This window comes from Peromyscus californicus, unplaced genomic scaffold (genome assembly GCF_007827085.1).
Source record: "Peromyscus californicus insignis strain IS unplaced genomic scaffold, ASM782708v3 Scaffold_2__1_contigs__length_46816999, whole genome shotgun sequence".
Taxonomy (NCBI): domain Eukaryota; kingdom Metazoa; phylum Chordata; class Mammalia; order Rodentia; family Cricetidae; genus Peromyscus; species Peromyscus californicus.
The window spans coordinates 5017229-5032653 of NW_026294540.1; the positions used below are offsets into that span (position 1 = coordinate 5017229).

General features: G+C 49.6%; 1 protein-coding gene across 2 annotated transcripts; it reads left to right on the forward strand.

Annotated features, from left to right (window-relative positions):
• The first annotated feature begins 596 nt into the window (after positions 1 to 596).
• On the forward strand, positions 597 to 14457 carry LOC128120868 (2'-5'-oligoadenylate synthase-like protein 1). 2 transcript variants are annotated; one of them, XM_052755098.1, is made up of 6 exons: positions 597 to 800; positions 4855 to 5137; positions 7437 to 7612; positions 9832 to 10073; positions 11026 to 11173; positions 13112 to 14457. In XM_052755098.1, the coding sequence occupies exons 1-6, from the start codon at positions 603 to 605 to the stop codon at positions 13610 to 13612; spliced, it is 1548 nt and encodes a 515-aa protein (XP_052611058.1). In that variant the 5' UTR covers positions 597 to 602; the 3' UTR covers positions 13613 to 14457. The 2 variants fall into 2 exon arrangements, with proteins under 2 accessions (XP_052611058.1, XP_052611059.1); XM_052755099.1 differs by lacking the exons at positions 9832 to 10073; positions 13112 to 14457 and having other exon boundaries at positions 11026 to 11136.
• Positions 14458 to 15425: the final 968 nt, after the last annotated feature.

The following is a 15425-nucleotide window of genomic DNA, read 5'->3' on the forward strand; positions in this document are numbered from 1 at the left end:
AAAAAAAAACCCCATAAATAATATAATTTAAATTTTAAGATTCCTTTAAATAATAAAGTAGGAAGGTCCACGAGGCCGAGCCTCTGGTGACTTCAGAGTGTCCTTTCGATTCCAGTCCTCACTCTTTACCACAACCATGAGTTGGCCCTTTCTCTTTCCAAACCTCAGTTTCCATATGATGGGTGGGGGCAGCTGGCCTGAGTCATCTAGACAAGGTGTCCCCAGAAGGTCAAACTCAAGCCAATTTCAGTTTACACACGTCACAGAAGGGAAACTCGGTGTGTAGAGAATCGAAACCTACAGGCACAAAGGTTGGCAGCATGCCAGCCTTGTTAAGGCGGCCCCGACCCGCTTGTTAAGGAGGCCCCAGCCTCCCGTCCCCCAGCACATCTCCCATGACAATACATCTCCAAGAAGGGGACCCCCCCCCCCCCAGTGAGCCTGTTACTCTCCCGTTCCTCTCTTTTCCCATCCTTTCCACCACAGGGTGTTAGAGGTCAGCTGGAAAAGAGCCACCTTAAAAAAAAAAAGGAGGTGTGTCCGGGAAGTTGGGTGGGTGCTTGGCTATATAACCCTGCAGCAGTGGGCCAGTCGGCACCAACATGGCACTGGCCCAGGAGCTGTACAGCTTCCCAGCCTCCAAGCTGGACTCCTTCGTGGCTCAGTGGCTGCAGCCAACCAGAGAATGGAAAGAGGAGGTGCTGGACACTGTGAGGGCAGTGGAAGAGTTCCTGAGGCAGGAGAACTTCCAGGGAGAACGTGGACTGCCCCGGGATGTGCGGGTGCTGAAGGTGGTCAAGGTAAGACTGGACCCCTCCCTTCCCAACCAGGGGAAGGCGAAACCCAGTGCCAGGGGTCCCCTTAACTCACAGTCCCTAGTTCACACGTCTGACATCTCAGGATACCCCAGCTAGCCATCTACATACAGCCCACTGCCTTGAGCAGAATGAACCAGTAAAAAAAAAAAGCTAATAGACCACCTTTGGGGAGTATGGTAGCCTAACTCTTAATGTCCCGTCATTAAGGCTTACATTCTGTGAGGTAGATACAGTTCTTTTCCCACTTTACAGATGAGCCGAACAGAGGTGTAAGCGTTATAATGGCCACGTGCAATGCGAGGCCTCTCATTGGATCCTGACAACTAAAATTCAGTAACATACAGTTTGGGGAGCCCGACACGGGGGCCCACTCCTGCGATCCCAACACTTGGGAGGTGGAAGCAAGAGGACCATGGGTTGGAAGCCAGCCTAGGTTACAAGATTCAGATAAGAAGAAAGAGTGTGTGTGTGTGTGTGTGTGTGTGTGTGTGTGTGTGTGTGTGTGTGTGTTTAGGGACGATTGGTAAATGTTTAATACGGCGTGCGTTTGGGTAAGAAAATCGCTGTTTGTTTTGCCAAGTCTAATAGCACCTGCTGGGGTTGGGGGCTCTCTTTTGGGGGGACTCACACGCTATGCTGTTTCGGGACAAAGCTCCTTACTGCTTGTTAAGGTGGACAAACGTTCAGTGTGTACGAGACTCTGGACCTCTGAAAGACAGACAGACACAGACGTGACAGGTTCTGATGTGCTGGGTGCCTGGGTGTTCTTTGTATCTTCCTCCTGCTTGTCCGTGTTTTAATTTTCTGATAACAGAAAGAGTTTTAGAATGGAGGCTGAGAGGGGCAGTGTGGCTTGCTCAAAGTTGCATGGCTGGTGGTGGAGCTGGGGTGTGAATTTGAATACTCAAGCTGTGACCCAAGGTGCTAAGACCTTTTCCCCTGAAATCCTTCCTCCAGCTACCTCACCCACCCCGAGGCTAGCTAGGATCACAGCTCAGGACAGGCAGAGTTCAGCAGACTCTGGAAGGGGCAGGGCAACTGTAAACTGAAGACCTGCGCTGGATCTCCAGCACCCCCGTAAAGAGCTGAGTATGGTTGCACACACTTAGAATTGCAGCCCTAGGGAGGCAGAGACAGGAGAATCACCAGGACTTCCACCAGCCTAGCCGAGTCAGCAAGCCCCAGGTCACAGTAAGAGACCCCCAGTGTCTAAAAACAAGGTGGACAGCCTAAGGAATGATCCCCAAGGTTGACCTCTGGCCTCCACACACAGGCACACACACACACACACACACACACACACACACACACACACACACACACACACACAACTTTAGAGAATTAACCTCAGCCCATTGTTCATTTAAACATGAAGGAGACTGACCCACAGAGAGGGTGACATGGCCTAATGTCACACGCCAAATTGGTGGCAACATCCGGGCTAGAGTTAGGACTCTGGATTCCCAGCCTAAGGCTTTAACTTTTGCTCTTGGGAAGGATTCAGTAGCGTTACTCCCCTGTGCCTTCCTTGCACCAATCCTGTCTCCAAGGCCCCAGGTCACGTGATTTAGAAGTGACGGTCCTAGCTGTGCCACCGCTCAGAGCTGGATTTGTCTCTGGGCTTTTCCTCTCAGCAGCTGTGTGGCTTTGATGGCACCGTCTCGTGTCTCAGACCCTTGGACTGCCCGACTGTGGTTGTGGCATTATGAACATCAACTCCCACCACCCGGCACAGAGGCAGTGCAGCCTAGAGGTTATCTCAGGGTAAATTCTTAGACACAAAGCTTTCGTTATGACGCTTACCTAGGGCTTCTTTCTGGCTGGTGGGACTTCTCTCTTGGGCAAGGCCATCCTCTCGACCACTCCCTCCCTAACATACCTAAGGGTGCGGTGGATAGAATCGAAAGTGCCTAGGAAGAGTCAACAAACAGAATGAGTTTTGATGGTGACAGATGCTAACTGCTAAGCCTCAGTTCTCCTTCCCTTAATCCACTAAATGATAGCCACACCCAAAGAGCAAGACGCCGAGAATACACCCTAGACTCAAAGCCTTCATTCCTTGCACCTTTGGAGTTTCCGGGGGAGCGGCGAGGGTGGGCCCTGAGCTGTCCACATGAATGAATGCTCATCTAACCAATCAGGTGTGAGTAGATTCCAACAGAAGCAAATCATGAAGTCTGTTCTAAACTGCTCAGGGAAGGGAGTGGGCAGTGTAGACAGGACCTGAGAGGGATTGCCCACATCCAGCACCAATCTCCAGTCCTTTCTCTCAGGGTAGGAATACTGAGTCCGAAGACTGGTGGGATCAGAATAAAAATGGAGAATAATGATGGCAGGTGCCTGCTCCTTGGGAACAGAGTGTGGTTCATGGACAGCATCCCAGGACGTAGAGGAGGAAGAGGTACCAGCCGGCCATGTCTTCTGATTTTCCGTCTGGCTCCCTGTCTGGCTGGGAGACCTTGCAAGCAGACTGTGCTCCACTCCCTCTGTCTTCCCAGCTGGGGAGATAGGTCTCCGCGGTGATGAGAGTGGAGAATTGTATTAAATAGTCTCTGGTGGTGCCAGATACAGGGACCGCTCAGTCTGTGGCGGCAGAATTTTAATTTCTGCAGTGACTCCCCTGACCAGGACCGGTAGCCACCCGGAGACTGACCCTCCCCTGGCAGCCCCACGCGCACCAATGTGGCGTGAGAAAGAGGGGAGCCAGAGGGATTGTATGCCAGGGAGGCAGAGCCTGGAGAGTAAACTTGGGCTCTCTCTTCAGAATCATCTGGTTCTTTGGCCAGCGGGATGGCTCCGCATGGAAAGGTGCCTACTATCAAGCCTGTCAACCTGGGTGTAATCCCAGGAACCCACTTGGTGAAAGTGGTCACACACACACCCATATAAAATTTTTAAAAAATTAAACAGTTCAGTCTCCTGCCATTAAGAGACAGGGAGACTCTATCTAGGCAGCGGAAGAATCAACTAAATGAAAAGGAAGAGACACACACGGACATCCAGGACCCCGAGCCCCACACCCCGCCCTCGGCATACAGTATTGTAATTGACCTCGCCTGGATTCTAATGACTCACATTTCATCATTATTTTCATTTTATTCATGATGGACTTTGGGCTCCTAATGATCACATACCAGATAAACCAGGGATGAGATTCAAAGGTCAGGTTTAGGCATCCAGTACCAAAGTGCTTGCCTACCGACATGGAGGCTCCTTGATCCATCCAAATACAGTTTCAGGGAGGGAGGGAGGGAAGGAGGGTGGGGGGGAGCATGGACGGATGAGGCTGACTATCTGTTTCACAGCCCATGCAGCAGATATTTCTACAGGCTGGGAGCTCTTTATCAGATACTTCAGGCCCAGAAGTGTTTCAGGTTTAGAAATCCCCCACACACTGGGCTTTGACCTCTTTACATAAACATAATGAGATACCTTAGGATAGGACCCAGATCTACTCACATGTCCATGTGTTTTCACACAGCCCGAAGGCACTTTTGTGCAATATTTTGGGTCACATGAGGTCACGGATGTGGCATGTCCGCAATTAAAATACTCTTGGCTTCTGAACATTTTGGAGTTTTCAGATTAGGGATACTCAGTCATTATTCCCTTGGAGTGGGCCTTTCTCTGGGTTGGACAAGACTGAGTCTCCAAAGGTGTACAGTGTAGTGGATAAGCAGGGACTGCTGTGGCAGGGCACGCCTGTAACCCCATTGCTTGGGAGGCTGAATCAGTCAGGAGGCTCGTGAGTTCAAAGACAGCCTGAGCTACGCAGCAAGCTCTAGGATACCTAGGGAGACCCGATGTCAGAAAAGAAACCATAAGGAGGCCTGGGGTGCTGGAGTCCAGCTGCCAGAGATCCTGAGGGCCAAGTTCACCCTCCATCTGTCTGCACCTGTGACGTGAGATGGTAGCACTTCTCACCCAGCCCCCGTGGGAGGACTATATATGAAAGGGATATACTGCATGGAAGAGCCCCAAGGCTGCTGGGCACATGGCAGAGGGCCTTGGGGTGACAGAGTCCTGTCTTCCACAGGTGGGCTGCTTCGGGAATGGCACAGTGCTTCGGAGTACCACGGACGTGGAGCTGGTGGTGTTCCTGAGCTGTTTCCACAGCTTCCAAGAAGAGGCTAAGCATCACCAAGCTGTACTGAGAACCATACAGAAAAGGATGTACTATTGCCAAGAGCTGCTGGACCTGGGGCTCAGTAACCTGGGAGTGACTGAAGGAGTCCCCACTGGTCTCATCTTCACTATCAGAACAAGGGAGACCTGGGAACCTGTCACTGTCACCATCGTGCCTGCCTACAGAGCCCTGGGTAAGGGGAACAGACGTCTTACATGTCCGGCCTACCCACCCCAGGAGACTGTGACCCCTTGCCTCTTCTGGTGGCCACGTGCATTCCTCCACGCTACCCACATCCTGGGCTGGGGCTCAGCTGCCACCATGTGCTCAAGACTAACACACTCAGACCTGGGAAACAGAAACTTATCACAGAGGCACACTCTGAACACATGACAAACGGCGGGAAAGAATGGGGTACGCTGGATAAGGACCAAATCATGTTCAGGGAGGGACTTACCGTGGGAAGAATACTCGGAAAGCTCAGACACCCAAGCAGGGGAAGGACTCAGATTAGGAACTGAGTCCTTCCTACAAGACACTTGCCGTGTCTGGACACACACCGCATTCCCAGAAGCAGACCTGTGGTGAAGGGACATGCACTTCATTGGGGACTTAAAACAGAAAGGGGAAGGCGCTAAATGCCTCCCTCAGCCTGAGGAACTGGCTTCCCGCCCCTGCAGAGCTCAGATGGTTACTATAGGGACCTCCTCCACCTCGTCCACTACCCCCTGGCACTCCCGTGATTATCGGTTAGCTGAGGGCAGCCCCAGACGCGGGAGGGTTAAGTCACCTGCACTCTGGCACTCAGGCAGAGACTCCTAAGTGTTGACTCTCCACCAGGTCTTACTCTAAGGCTGGTGATATGATGTCAGTCAGCTTCACAACACTGTGACAAAAGACCCAAGAGAAGCGACTTACAAGGAGGAAAGCCCTGGTTGGGCTCACGGTGTCGGAGGTTTCAGTAACTAACCGTGCGGTTCTTTCTGTTGTCTCCAGCCTACATGCCAAGCTAGCGTAGAGTAATGTAATGGAGGAAGAGACTTGCTCATCTTCCAGGAAGGAGTTGTGGGAGGGAGGGAGGGAGCTGTCCATAAGAGAGGTGTCTCTATAGTCCCTTCAAAGGCAGCCCCAATGACCTGACTTCCTTCTTCTAGTCTCCACCCCTTAACGGTTCACCTCAGATTGACAACTAGACCTTTAGCACATGGGTCTTCAGGGGACACTTAATACCCAAACCAGGCCTGGAGAGATGGCTCAGTGGTTAAGGGAAATTACTCTCGCCGAGGACCTAGTTTATGGACCACATGGCAGCTCACGACCACCTGTACCTCCAGCTCTATAGGACCCAGCGCCCTCTTCTGACTTCTTTGAGCACCCATGTATGTTGTGCACATACAAACTCGTGCAGGCACACACACACACACACACACACACACACACACACACACACACACACACTATATATATACACATAAGTCTGAAAATCCAAACCATAATGAGTGTGTATCATATGCCAACTCCCACTGATTATAATCTGCACAGCATTATTCTGTGGGTGTTAAAAATAGGATCCAGGCCTGGCAGTGGTGGCGCACGCCTTTAATTCCAGCACTCGGGAGGCAGAGGCAGGTAGATCTCTGTGAGTTCGAGGCCAGCCTGGTCTACAGAGCAAGTTCCAGGAAAGGCGCAAAGCTACACAGAGAAACCCTGTCTCAGGAAAAAAAAAGGAAGGAAGGAAGGAAGAAAGAAAGAAGAAAGAAAGAAAGAAAGAAAGAAAGAAAGAAAGAAAGAAAGAAGATCCAGCCTCAGGAAGAAAGTCATTTATGGCATGGCATGGGCCCAGTTCTCCCCTATGAATATCACCAGATTTCAATTAATCACCCAGAAAGAGATCTATTGATAAAAATGGAATTAAATTAAATTAAAGAAAAAGTAAAGAAATCTGGAAGTGTTGGGGATGTCTGGGAGGACCTGAACATGGAGAGCCCAAAGGTGGCCCTCTGGAATAAGAATCTCACCAGATGGGATGTGTTGGAGGATGCCTTTAATCCCAGCACTCAGGAAAGAGTGTCAGGTGGATCTCTAAGAGTTCAAGGCCAGTCTATAGAACAAGTAGCCATGGGTACCTAGTGAGACTCTGACACCAAAGTAAAATTTAAAGAATGAAGTTTTTAAAGAACCTTACCAGCAAAGCTTGGTTGTAGTGGTGGTGGCACACGCCTTTAACCTCAACACTCGGGAGGCAGAGGCAGGTGGATCTCTGTGAGTTTGAAGCCAGCCTGGTCTACAGAGCGAGTTCCAGGGCAGGCAGGCGAAACCCTGTCTTGAAAAAAAACCAGAGAGAGAGAATGAATCTTACTGGAAAGACCATCACTCAAGGTCTCAAGTCTCCCTGGAGACAACCCCAGAGTGACTGAGCCCTCCCCAAATACCTACTTGGTTCCCCAGGGCTTCCAGAATCTTCACTCAGTCTTTGTTTTCACTCTCCTCAGGGCCTTCCTGTCCTAACGCTCAGTTACCCGCTGAGGTCTATGTGAATCTGATCAAGGCTAATGGGTACCCTGGAAGTTTCTCTCCATCCTTCAGCGAGCTGCAGAGAAACTTCGTGAAACACCGGCCAACTAAGCTGAAGAGCTTCCTGCGGTTGGTCAAACACTGGTACCAGCAGGTAAGGGGACTGCGGGGGTGGGGGGTGGGGCATTGAGAGGAAACGGTCAGGGGAGAGTGGGAGAATGCTAGGATGTAGTTAGCATTTTCTTTGGGCCACCCACCAGCTCCCAAATGAAAACAGGGAGACTTATTAATTACAAATGCCCAGCCTTAGCTTAGGCTTGTCCCACTAGCTTTTTTTTAACTTAATTTAACCTGTTTCTAATCATCTATGTTTTGTCTCGGGGCTTCTTACCTTTCTTTCATTCTGTATGTCCTACTTTCCTGCTTTCTCCGTGTCTGGCAGGCTGCCCCCAACCCCTGAGACCCCCGCAACCCCCTCCGGCATCTCCCTGGCATCTCTTTTTCTCCCCTGCCCATCAGCCTAAATTTCTCTCCCCTGCCTGGAAGTCCACCTATACCTCCTCCCTCACTATTGGCCATTCAGCTTTTTATTAGACCAATCAGGTGTCTTAGGCAGACAAAGGTAAAACAGCAACACATCGTTACATAATTAAACAAATGCAATATACCTTTACATAGTTAAACAAATATTCTTCAACATAAACAAAATGCAACACATCTTTGCATAATTAAACAAATGCAACACATCTTTGCATAGTTAAATGCTCCCCAACACCGGGACATTTGCAAACTTTACAGTCTCCTTTGTCTGACATCTGCTTCTGGGGTGTGTGAATGTTAAGCCCAACACGTTGATGGCAAGGAGAGGAAAGATTCCTTGAAATCCAGTCATACTATTCTGCTTCTCCGTGATGGTCGCTTCTGAGTGTCCTGGTCATCACCGAATGAACCGGCCTCGGTAATGTGACATCTGGAAAGAACCCAGTATATGTCAGCACAACCGGGTGTGCAGAGTTATCTAAACTGAGAAAAGGGGGGATCAGAAACAGCTCCACCGTGAGCACATGCACTCATGGTAGTGTGTGTGGGGGTGTCTTCTTGTTAAATAAACAGATACACTAAGAGAAAGGTGAGGCACAATGGCACACACCTTTAACCCCAGCACTTGGGAGACTTAAGCAAAAGAGATAGCCTGGACTATATAGTGAGCTCCAGGCCAGCTTGGGCTACAATAGTGACACCCTGTCTCAAAAACAGCTACACAGGAGCTAGAGAGATGCCTCAGCCGTTAAGGGCAGGCACTACTCTTCCAGAGGACCTGAGTTCAGTTCTCAGGGCCAAGATCAGGCAGCTCGCAACTGCCTGTACCCCCAGCTCTAGAGGATCCGGTCAGTGTCTCTGGCCTCCATGGGTACCCACACTCACACGCTCATACACATACATGAATACACACACACACACACACACACACACACACATACATGATTTAAAAATAAAGTATTTTTTTAAGGAGTCTGGTAAAATTCGATCTCAGTCTCCTTTGATGGCACTGCTCACCTTTACCTGTGAATTCATCTCCAGCTACACTCCATAAATTCACTATACTGGAGTGAGGAAAAAGAGATTGCCCATGGATGGATTCTCTTTAAAAAAAAAAAATTAGCTGTCAGGTGGAATACTCATCTGTAACACACACACACACACACACACACACACGCACGCACGCACGCACGCACGCACGCACGCACGCACGCACGCACGCATGAACCTGGGCTTCATAGCCAGGCCTTGAAAAAAGAAATAAAAAGAGTTACGTCTTAGTTTGAGTTAGCTGTCAGGTGGAATACTCATCTGTAACACACACACACACACACACACACACGCACGCACGCACGCACGCACGCACGCACGCACGCATGAACCTGGGCTTCATAGCCAGGCCTTGAAAAAAGAAATAAAAAGAGTTACGTCTTAGTTTGAGTTACAATTGCTATGATGAAATACCACGACCAAAAGCAAGTTGGGAAGGGAAGGGTTTATTTGGCTTACACTTCCACGTTATAGTCCATCATTGGAGGAAGTCAGGACAGGAACAAGAAGAAGGAGGAGGAGGAGGAGGAGAAGAAGAGATTCAAAGATAAATTATATTCCCCTAAATTTTAATTCAGACACAATTTGAATCCTACTAACCTAGGCCCTTAATCCTAAAATGGGAAAGCCAAGGCCCAGAGAGGGAAAGCGACTTGGCCAAGGTCACGCAGCCAGTAGGTAGAAGAACTCAGGTCAGACTTTGGACTTTCTGCCCCTGGGCCGAATGCCCTCCTTACACTTAATCTTTACATCCCTCTCCGTCTCTCTCCCCTCTCTCTGCAGTATGTGAGAGACAAGTGCCCCCGGGCCAACCTGCCCCCTCTCTATGCCCTGGAACTACTAACTGTCTATGCATGGGAAGCAGGCACCCAGGAGGATGCTAACTTCAGGCTGGATGAAGGGCTCGCCACTGTGATGGAGTTGCTCCAGGACCATGAACTCATCTGCATCTACTGGACCAAGTACTACACGCTGCAGAACCCAGTCATCGAGGACTGTGTCAGGAAACAGCTCAAAAGGGAAAGGTACTGGGCCACCGCTGGACACAAAGTCCCACAGGAAAAAGCAAAAAGACAGAGATTGGGGAGAAATATGGAGTCTTATGACTTGACTTTATTAAGTGTGCGCTGAGACTGCCTTTGGGACAGCATGGGCTGCTCCCTGATCTTCTCGGTCAGATAGTGGGGGGATGCCTGGAGCCAAAGGCATGGAGCTCAAGGTGTCCAGTTCACCCCAGGAGCCTGCTTTCACATTCTATCCCAGGGACAAAGTCACCACTCCTAAGCCCCGACCTCCAGGAACACAAAGTGTAGGTCTTACTTATGGACATGGAGTCTTCCTCAGGCAGTCTCCCAAGGGACCCATGAAGGCCATCGGACTCCACTCAAGCCAGTAACGTTGAGTCATTCAGTGTTTGCATACAGGAGAGACATCTTAGAGGCAGCCTGAGCTTTCCCTGCTGAGGTAGGAGAGTTGGAACAGCTAAGAACCTTCTCTATCAACCGTGAGACCTTACGGTCTAGGTCTCCATTCCTTCGCCTCTAAAACAGGGATAGCAATAATAGGAAGGATAATCCCTCTAGAACTGTCGGGAGGATTAAACCTGGTTCACTCAGGTTCTGGTCCAGTGCTTCAGAGGTTATCGATAGATGATGGTGGTGTCACTGTTATCAAAGGCCGTTCATCAAATTTAGCCTCAAAGTTGTGCAGCCTGTCATGACTTTGAGAGGTCTCCCCTGCCGAAGTGGACATCTCGTACCGCTCCAGGATGCATCCAGCAGCCTCATCCTCTCCAAAATCTCATTTTCTTCATGCCTTTGCTCTCCTGTGATAGATAGTTTAAGGCCCTCCTTGACTGACAGCTCTGGGGGATGGACAGATGCTCCGTGGCTGGAAAGGATGGTGGCTGAGAAGCGTCTCCCCAGACAATAGCCTCCAAACTGGAAAGATCCTGGGCATCCTTTCTCTGTGTTGCAGACCCATCATCCTGGACCCAGCAGACCCCACCCACAATGTGGCAGAAGGGTACAGATGGGACATAGTTGCTCAGCGGGCCAACCAGTGTCTGAAACAGGACTGTTGCTATGACAACAGGGACACCCCGGTCCCCAGCTGGACTGTGAAGGTAATGGCTCCTCCCAGGACTCTTAGTGGCCTGACAATCCAAACACTACCTGCATAGTGTTCGTCCACCCAGTTAGGTGCCTGTGGAGAACAGCACTTCAGAGGCAGGAAGCCTGCGACACCACCCTGCAGCTATGAACTTCGACTTGTCTAAGCCTTGAGATCCCAACTTTTACATCCTTACCCTCTTCCCCTACTGGAATCTCAGGTTCACGTTCCCGATCACTGCTTGTGTGCTCTGAGTACAGCTAGGTCAAGTCACTCAGCCGTTAGGTGTCAGCATTGGACTTGGGGTTGGGGAGAGAGGGAGGAGGAAGTGTGGAAGGTACAGAAATGGGACGTGACCTTGTCGTCGAGGAACACATACAACACCATTAGCAGCAAACTAGAGCAAGTTTGCGCAAACCTGCAAGACAGATTACCAAAGAGATGAGACTCTCGGACAATGAGAAGCGCTAAGAAACACTGTACGATGGTACATCTCGGACACAGACAAAGAGCGTAATAATCTAGTATTTACAATTTGCAAAGTATTTATCTAGGGGCTGTCTCTACTGAACTTCACAGGCAATTCTAAGAAAGGGTTGAATATTATCACTATCTTTATTGTTTGTTACTGTCAGGGCTATTGTTTCCATTTTTCAGAAGGGCAAGCTGAGGCTCCGGAGGGGTTAAGTCAATGAATCAAGGTCATAGTGCTAATAGGCAGCAAAGTTAGGTTCAATTAGGTCTTTAATGAGGCTCTGGAAACAGACAGTAAACACTAGCTAGAATCACCAGGCAAGATTCCCTGCAGGAACTTCAAGCTGGAGTGAGCCCAAAGCACCCGACAAGGATATCAATGCCGGTGAGAAGGCTCTGTGGGTAAAGGGGCTTGCTGCTAAGCCTGAGGACCTGAGTTCCATCCCTGGTGCCTACATGGTAGAAGGAACAGAATTGACTCCTGAAAGTTGTCTGTCCTCCACATGCACACTGTCACACAGACATATACTCTCTCTCACACACACATACTCATACACACATACACACTCATACACACTCACACACACACATACTCATACACACTCACACACTCATACACACTCACACACACATACTCATACACACTCACACACACACACATACACACTCACACTATCTGTCTGTCTATCTATCTATCTAGCTCTTTCTCCAAGATACTCCAGGTTGAAGAGAAAAGAACGGGAGGTGGGGATGAGCAGCGGGTGTGTGAGAACAAGAGGCTGCAGATGGCAGAAACTAGAGCAGAGACTCTACAGTAAGGTCCAGGCAGAAAATGAGGGGCTACAGCCAAATAAAACCAGTGGATAGGATGGAAAGGTATGCCTCTGGGGTTTATTTATGAAACCAGGACTACGTAGCCCTGACTGTCCTGGAGCTCGCTCTATAGACCAGACTAGCCTCAAATTCACAGAGATCCGCCCGTCTCTGCCTCCTGAGTGCTGGGATTAAAGGCGTGCACCACCACACCCAGCTTGTGCCTCTGGGATTTTTGAAGCCAGGCTTCACTGTGTATCCTAGGACACTCTCGAGCTCACGATCCCCTGTTCTGAGTGCCAGAATGACACATATATGTCACCCCCAGCTGGGCTGGAGGATTTTTTTTTTCTTGAAGACTTTACAATGCTAGGCTTAGAGTCCTTCAAAACCCTGCTGTGCCATGCAGTGAATACTGAGCTCTATGTGGGCACAATCAACCTCATGGGGCTGAAAATGTATTCATGGGAGATGCCCAGTAAGAGCCTACAAGTGATTGGCACTCCCCAGACACCTGCTGCTGCGGCTGCTGCTGCTGCTGCTGGTCATGATCATGGCAGTGACGAGGAAGCTGTTTTTGCTATGACGAAGATGAATCTGGGAAGGGAATGTACAGGTCATCAGACAGAAATGTGAGCCTAACCCTGCCTCTCCTGTCTTGCAGAGAGCACCAGATATCCAGGTGACAGTGGAGCAGTGGGGTCACCCGGATTTAATCCTCTGGGTGAACCCTTATGAACCCATAAAGAAACTTAAAGAGAAAATCCGACGGAGTCGGGGCTACTCCGGCCTGCAGCGCCTGTCCTTTCAAGAGCCCGGCGGCGCCCGGCAGCTCCTCAGGAGCCATTGTTCATTTGCCTACTACGGAATCTTCTCCCACATCCACATCTGCCTGCTGGACACCATCTCCCCCGAGATCCAGGTCTTTGTGAAAAACCCGGATGGTGGAAGCCACGCCTACGCCATCCACCCCCTTGACTTCGTCTTGAGCCTGAAGCAGCAGATTGAAGACCGGCAGGGCTTTCAAAGCCAGGAGCAGCAGCTGGAGTTCCAGGGCCACGTCTTGCAGGACTGGCTTGACTTTAAATCCTATGACATCCAAGACAGTGTCACCCTCACCCTGTCCAGGAAGAGAGAGGGGAAAGCTTCATTTGCACCCAGCTAGTTTCCTCTGTAAACGCCTCTGCATTTTTGATCACTGTCTTATCCTAGACTCAGCCTCATTGCCCCTCATTCCAGTTCTCTGCCGGGATGGTCCGAGTCTTCAGTACCCTGCCAGGGGGAACCAGGAGGGATGTGAGAAGTCATATGCAACCAGACAATAGCCAGACCCTCTGTGTGGCAATGGAATTCTACAGTCACTGCAGAAATCCTCATGGCCACACTACCAGGATTTGGTCAGTAAATGGCAGTTTCACTAATAAACTCTTAACTTGTTCAGAGGAAGCCAAATAAGCCTCCCAACCAGTTACACTGACCCAGCTTCAGGATGTCTTATCTCCAACTTGCCTACACCAGAAACCTCCATCAGGGCATATCTGAAGCTTTCCCTGTTCCCCACCCTCCTTCTGCCGGCCTCTGACTATCAAAGGCAGGGTAAGCATCAAGTTCCTTTCGAATTGAGAATAAACAACCTTTGTTTCTTCCCATTTTAGTGGTTTTCATTCATTTCCACAGAGGCCTCTCAGCTCTGGGGACTGATGGATATAGAGAAACTGAGATGAAAAGAGACAAAGCCTAGGAGATTGAAGACCAGACAATGTTTTAAAATCCCTCCTTGGCATGATAGCAGGCCTTTAATCCCAGCACTTGTGAAACAGAGGCAGGTAGATCTCTGTGAGTTGGAGACCAGCCTCGTCTACATTGTGAGTTCTAGACCAGCCAGGGCTACGTCGTGAGACCCTGACTCCAAGTTGTCTGCCTATAACTCCTAAAACCCACACATAAATAGTAAATAATAGTTTAGAGACAAAGGGAAAAAAACTCATTTTTATTGCCAAAGGATATTGTGATTGGGTTTATGCCAAACAACCTATCAAAGGCTCCCTTTTGACCTGCTTTCTGGTGGATTTACCATAGTTTCAAGTCCACTTCATAGCTGGTTTTCAAAAACCTCTGAATAATTTAACATTAGTATTCTATACCTTTCCTAGTTCCCTTGCCTCCAGGGATTGAAAGAGCATCTCTTTTGCAAAGGGTAAACAGGCTAGCTCACCCATAGTTTTGTATACTTCATAACACAGCCCCTGTAGGTGCTTTGAAAAAGGAATGAACAGGGCTGAGGCAGATCCACCGGCAGAACACTCACTTGGTACCCATGACGTCCCAGTTCAATCCCCAGTACCTCCCAAACCAGGTGTAGTGGCACACCCCTGTAATCTCAGCACAGAGACAGGAAAATCAAGAATGCAGTCATCCTTGGCGACATTTGGGGCCAGCCTGAGCTATGTGAGACCCTTTCTCAAAAGAAAAATTGACTAGATGAACAAGTCACTGTCTTGGTCCATTTAGACTCCTATAACAAAACCATTAAGCCCAGCGGCCTATCAATAACAAGCATTTGTTTCTTACTGAGAAGTTCAAGATCACTGTTACCTCGTGAGGACCTCTTGCTGATTTACAGATTGCAGCTTCTCACTACGCCCTCATGTGGTGGAAGGAGAGAAAGGCAGATCTCTGGGAGCATTAACAGCAGTGATAAAGGCTCTGTTGCCTGTCAATCATCTCCAAAGGCTCCATCTCCTAATGCCATCAGCTGGGGAGGTAGGAATTCCACACAGGAGTTTGCAAGAGATTCAAATGTTTCGATCACAGCAGTCACTTAAAAAATGTTAAGGCTTGCCGGGCGGTGGTGGTGCATGCCTTTAATCCCAGCACTCAGGAGGCAGAGCCAGGCGGATCTCTGTGAGTTCGAGGCCAGCCTGGGTTACAGAGTGAGATCCAGGACAGGCACCAAAACTACACGGAGAAACCCTGTC